This window comes from Alligator sinensis, unplaced genomic scaffold, assembly GCF_000455745.1.
Source record: "Alligator sinensis unplaced genomic scaffold, ASM45574v1 scaffold72_1, whole genome shotgun sequence".
Taxonomy (NCBI): Eukaryota; Metazoa; Chordata; order Crocodylia; family Alligatoridae; genus Alligator; species Alligator sinensis.
The window spans coordinates 688,831-694,479 of NW_005842547.1; the positions used below are offsets into that span (position 1 = coordinate 688,831).

The 5,649-nt window shown below is 40.6% G+C and overlaps 1 protein-coding gene across 1 annotated transcript in view; it reads left to right on the forward strand.

Moving 5' to 3' along the window:
* LOC102386534 (CUB and sushi domain-containing protein 1) overlaps nucleotides 1–5,649 on the forward strand; it is a 796,348-nt gene that overhangs the window by 425,725 nt on the left and 364,974 nt on the right. Inside the window, exon 16 of the mRNA XM_006032113.1 lies at nucleotides 3,875–4,090. Within this exon, the coding sequence (XP_006032175.1) occupies nucleotides 3,875–4,090 (216 nt within the window). The remainder of the gene's footprint in view (nucleotides 1–3,874; nucleotides 4,091–5,649) is intronic.

Here is a 5,649-nt window from a genome sequence, read left to right on the forward strand (position 1 = left end):
GCCCTGCCCCCCCCCCCCCATCTCAACAGCCTTCCTGATGCCCTTTGCAACAGCCCCTCAGACATGCAGACACTGACACCCACCCCAGCAGCTAAGGGGGTGGGGGGGGGGGGGGGGGGGAGGGGCGGTCATGGTCAAACCCTGGAAGGATGCTCTGATTAGCCCAGCAGGGAACTGATAACAGTGTTTATCACCCTCTGGCTCAGTGTTTATCACCCTATTAAGAAAACAACAGAGGGACATTACCAGCTATCTGTTGATTCAGCCTGTTGATTCTACCTGTTGATTCAACAGGGACCGCAACCAGCCTGTGGTCTGCTAGCTAATACACAAACACCCTGCCACAAGTTAGAGGGGAGAGGGGAATTCCTGCTTAGCAGGGAGTGGTGAAGGGGAGAGGGGGAGCAGTCGACAGTCTGTGCCAGAGCTGCAGCCAGAGAGCAGAGGGGAGGGGCAAGCCCTGCTGTGAAGCAGAGCACCCCACCCAGCCCAGAGAGCATGCCAGGATACTGGAGGTGTCTTGTTTATCTTAAACCAGCAAGGGGTCTGGGACAGACATTGTATAAAACGGTTTGACCCAAATCAGTTAAATCTGATACTATATTCAGCCAGGTTTCTCAAACCAGTTTCAGCCATTTTCAAACTTGTTTATGTGCACTGAAGATCTGTTCTGTTACAGGTTTAAACCAGTTTTTTATTACTTAAACTGGTTTATGTGTAACTTCTGTGCTGCATTAGGCACTTAATCAAGAAAAGAGCAGGTGGTCAGAAATACTGTTGTGCTTATTATTTTCTTTTTGTTTCCTTTGGGCACCTCCTTGCTTTCCAAATAACCTTTTGTGGGTACCCACTACATCCTGTTCTCTGAAAGAGCATATAGGCACCTACACTTAGGGAAACTGAATAACTCTGGTGCTTAAGTCTCCCCATTGACTGTACAAGGATCCTAGCCACTTAAATCTTTTCAGATTGAATTGTCTTCTCAGCCAAAGTTCCTGGATTTTAGGTGTGGGACATATAACTGTATATGGGACATCCATAAACTGGATTTGGCTTTTACACTTCAAGCACCAATCTAATATATGTAATGAAACAACTCGCTAAAAGGATTTTTTCTACCACAGAATATAATGCATTCAGATAATATTTTAGACCTCAAAAAGTGATCAAGATGAATAATCGTGGTCTGTAATTGGTGACTGCTTAGAAAAAATAATGATCTGAATATATTCAAAACAGACAAGCAAGGAACACTTTATGTGTAGTTTGTACATGTACCCATACACAAGTGTGTGCATGTGTGTGTGTGTATGTGTGTGTGTGCATGTACATGCACAGATATACACACGAACACATATAGGTAAATATGTGCTTGGTGCTTTAAATTGGGTACTTTCCAAATTTTCAATTTTTGTACACTAAAGTTTATTTAATCTCTCTCCCAACAAGGCAGCTCAGTGGGTCTAATAAAGTAAGGACAAAAAGGCCATTACATCTACAATAGTCTAAAAAATAAATACACTAGCTACAGATAGCTAACAAAGATATGAACAAGCAATTGTTTTCCTTTTTAATATTAGCTAACTGTAGCTAGTGTATTTATTTTTTAGCCTGTTGTAGGTGTAATGGTCCAGAAAATGTCTGAGAGGGGAGGCCTTTTTTGTGCTTACCTTATTAGATCAACTGCCTTCTTATAAAAGAGCACAGATGATTTTGATGTTACTGTTAGACCCTGACTCCATGCATCGCCCAACGACTAGGGAGATGACAATCCAATTGCTTAGGGATCCAGTTGCTCAGAGAGCAAACATGGAGTAAACACCAGCACACATTACTCGCAACAGCTTTATTCGGCTTCGGAGACAGCTTTGAACTAGCTCCCAAAGAAACAGGGAGCCGTCCCAAACTTTAGTTCTTTCCATATTTATATGCCTTGGTTCATGCTCATTAACATTTACTCCACCTTTGCCCCACCTTTGTTTGGCCCATCTCTCCTCCTGTCTCAAGCTCCGCCTCTGTTTACTGTTTACTTCATTAGCATGGAATTGCTATACATTTTATCCATTTACATACCTTTTTGCAATGAGCGTATGCTCAAGACTATTAACCAGGTCAGCTGTGGTTTCTTGCTGATTTCAGCACCATCCCCAAGGTCCTGCTTCTGCTTTATCTCCTAACGATAGCTGTTGGTCTGTATCCTGTCTCGTTTTTACACAATTAATCATGTATCCTACACACTACCACATTGTTAGGAAACTGCTTGCCTAAGCACTTGCAATGTTACTTTTAATATATCATTCTGCCTTGTGGTCAGCAGCTTTGCTGAGACCCAGAGTAAAGCCTTTATTCAGCTGTAAATCCAGGGCTCCCCAAGATCCAAATACTGTCATCCTAACAGTTACAAACTTAATAAACCCTGCATTGTATTTGCAAACTTGTAAAATGCTAATGAAGGAATAATTGTTTCAAAATACTTGTTGCAATGCAGATCCTATAATAAAATAGTTCTGAAGTGGCAGAACTTGTTCATTTTTTGGCTATTCAGGGCAAAAATGGAATGGCTGGCTGGCTGGCTGTAATACAGTAAAAGCTCTGTTGTCTGGCATCCCCCAGGAATGGGGGATACTGGATAACAAAATACGCCAGTTAATTGAGCGGCCTGGGCCACCACTTCTCCCTCCGCATCTGGGGTGTCCCTCTGCCCTTCCCGTCACATCGCTGCACCTCCTGCCACATCACCACCCCGACAGGGAGGTGGGCCCCGCACAGCCCCACATAGCCTGTTATGCTCCCAGGCCATGGGGGCTCAGCAGTGCAGGCTGCTTTGCCCTGGACTATGGGGGCTCAGAGAAACCAGAAGTGCCATAGTCAAAACGTTCGGTTTCACTTTATCTTACATGCTGGCATGCTGGTTAATTGAGCATGCCGCCTTGTAAGATGCCAGTCAACAGAACTTTTGCTGTATTGGCATATTATCAGTTATTGACAATGAGGGACTACCTTGGCAATTTGGTTGAAAGTTGTTGCGAAAATGAGGGACTTGAAAATATAGTGATCTGTGGATAGTGTTCATGGCAATTGCACTCCTCAGAGGAGAGTCATCAATTGCTAGTGATCCAAAAAATTACTCTGTCAGGAATCTCTTTTCCTCTTCCAAACCTACCCCCAAAATTTAGGAGTGAGAGAATGGTCTCTGACCAGACACATGGGTTTTAAGACTTCTGTTTTGTTTTTAAAAGTACTAGAAAATAAATTATATGTGAGTTGGTAAAAACATTGATTTAGTATCCTTTAAGTCCTCTAAACCAATGAGATGCCCAGAGTGGTCAGAAAATCAGGTTACTGATTGACAACCTCACCAGTCCTAAAATTATCCATTTTCCTGTACAAAAGGATCATGTTTTATATGGGTCTGCTCATAACAAATGCACTCAGATTTATTCAAACCTATCATCTGTAGGCCTACTTATAATATATAGTATATGTGTTTAGGAATACTCTGTATAGGTGAAAGAATAATACTCTTTGTACTCCAAACAGATAAATAACAATTAATAATTGAAAGTATTGTATGCATTCATAATTAAGTCTCATGGCTTCTCTGTGTGTCTCCAAATGAATTAAAGAACTACTTGTTTTTCTGTGACATATATTCCATTCCTATATCAATTAAGATATTTTAAAAAATCTTTCTCTTTGGATATAGCATTAATCTTAGCCTATGATTACTTTCCACATTGCTTGATGATTTGTAGTCTGTATCACGTGTGTGTTTAAAGGGAAATAAAATTAGCTGGACTAAGTGCCTTGTATTGCAAGTCTAAATTCTTGCTTTTAACCCTCCCATGCCTTTTTATATATATATATTTTTAAGGAGTACAGCTGGCCTTTCATACATTTCATCTGGAGAGCTCTCATGACTATTTGCTCATCGCTGAAGATGGCAGCTTCACAGAACCAGTGGCAAGATTAACTGGCTTGGTCTTGCCCCCGACAATTAAAGCTGGCCTCTTTGGAAACTTCACTGCACAGCTTCGATTTATATCTGACTTCTCAATCTCTTATGAAGGCTTCAATATAACATTTTCAGGTAAATCATTCAGATCTGATAAACTATTTGAAAATAATATTTTCACTTTAACAGTAAATATTGTAACATATCGATAAGTACGAAAGAAGATAAAACCTGCTATCCAAATTAGAAAATGGATCAATGCATAAATGGCTTGGGATGTGTAAAAGAGGCTAATGAAAAAACAGAGACAAAGGCTACTTTATGTAAAAGAGGTTATTAGAGAGGACAGCTGCAATAGTGAAGAATTTGAATTATTAGAACAAGAACTAGATTTTTTTTCGACACATACAGCAAAATGGAGAGTAGTCAAGAAAAAAGTGTAGATAAAGGGTGGTCTGAGATACAAAAAAAGAGAAGACAGTAAAATGGTGGAGGAACAAAAAGTATCGAGGCAATAGCGATGAAGGCAACAGTCACAGGTCAGACTATGGGACACTGGAAACTGATCTTAGGAGTAGAATCATGCCTCACTTAAAAATGAAAAAAAATGTTACCAACATGTAACTATACCGACTCCTGCTTGAATCATATTTGCTTTTTGGTTGCTGTGTTTAAAAAATGTAATATTTTAACTATAGAAACAACATATTATTTAATAATTTTATGTGCCAATCTTCACTTCTGGGACATACAAACTCTAAGAGCTGCATACTTTTAACTGTCTAGAAGGCATCAACTTAGGTTGTTCATGCTAAATGTCCCTTCTGTGATTTTATAACATGATCAGAAGTACTTGTTTTTTCAGATATTGCCAAGTAAAATGCAGTGTCTGTATTTCTTGTTCAAAAAAGTTATCGGTTGCAGTGGTGACAATAGCTTTATTTGTCAGCTGAATGATTTTACCAATTGTCAGCAGTTTGGAATAATCAAGTGAGATGCTAACAATAGTAAGAGACTGAAAATGTATGAAACTATGTAATCACTGCTTGTTTTCTTTTGGTGGAAACTTACAGAACTAGTATCAGAGTACAAACAAACTTGAAGATAAATACAGAATAAGATGTATTTATCTTGGTGCACGAGGAAAAGTTCTTGGAGAACAACTAACCCATTAAATATATTGGGGTTTTTTTCTCATGGTTCTTGCCATGTCTGCAGCCAGTAGGTCAAAATTAGGTGGCCATATCATCATTATAACTGCATAAATATATTGAGAAACACTTTCATGAATATGTATCCTATAGCACAAATGATTGGGACTAGTGTGGGAATGCTATTTTCTTACTTTCAGACAAGCAGAATGTATTTCTGCAAAGTAAGCAGTGAAAAGAGAACAATGAATTGAATATGAGACGATGCAGCATTTTCTTCAGCATCATTGAAAACTGAACTGGCAGAAGTTTAAAAGGGCCCGCCGACCAGGAAAAAAGCCCAGTTAGGCTTGGAAGTGGCGAGAGATGCGCGGGTGAAAGCTCGCTGCGCTCCCGCTCCCCCGAAGCCCCCCAGAAGCCCCCCAAAACCCTCCAGCAGCCGCAGAGCCCCCCGCCGACCCCCAGCACAGCCGGGGTAAACGGGGCCCGTGGAGAGAGGGGGCTAACCCCTTAGTGTGTGTGTGGGAGGAGGCGGCTGAGTGG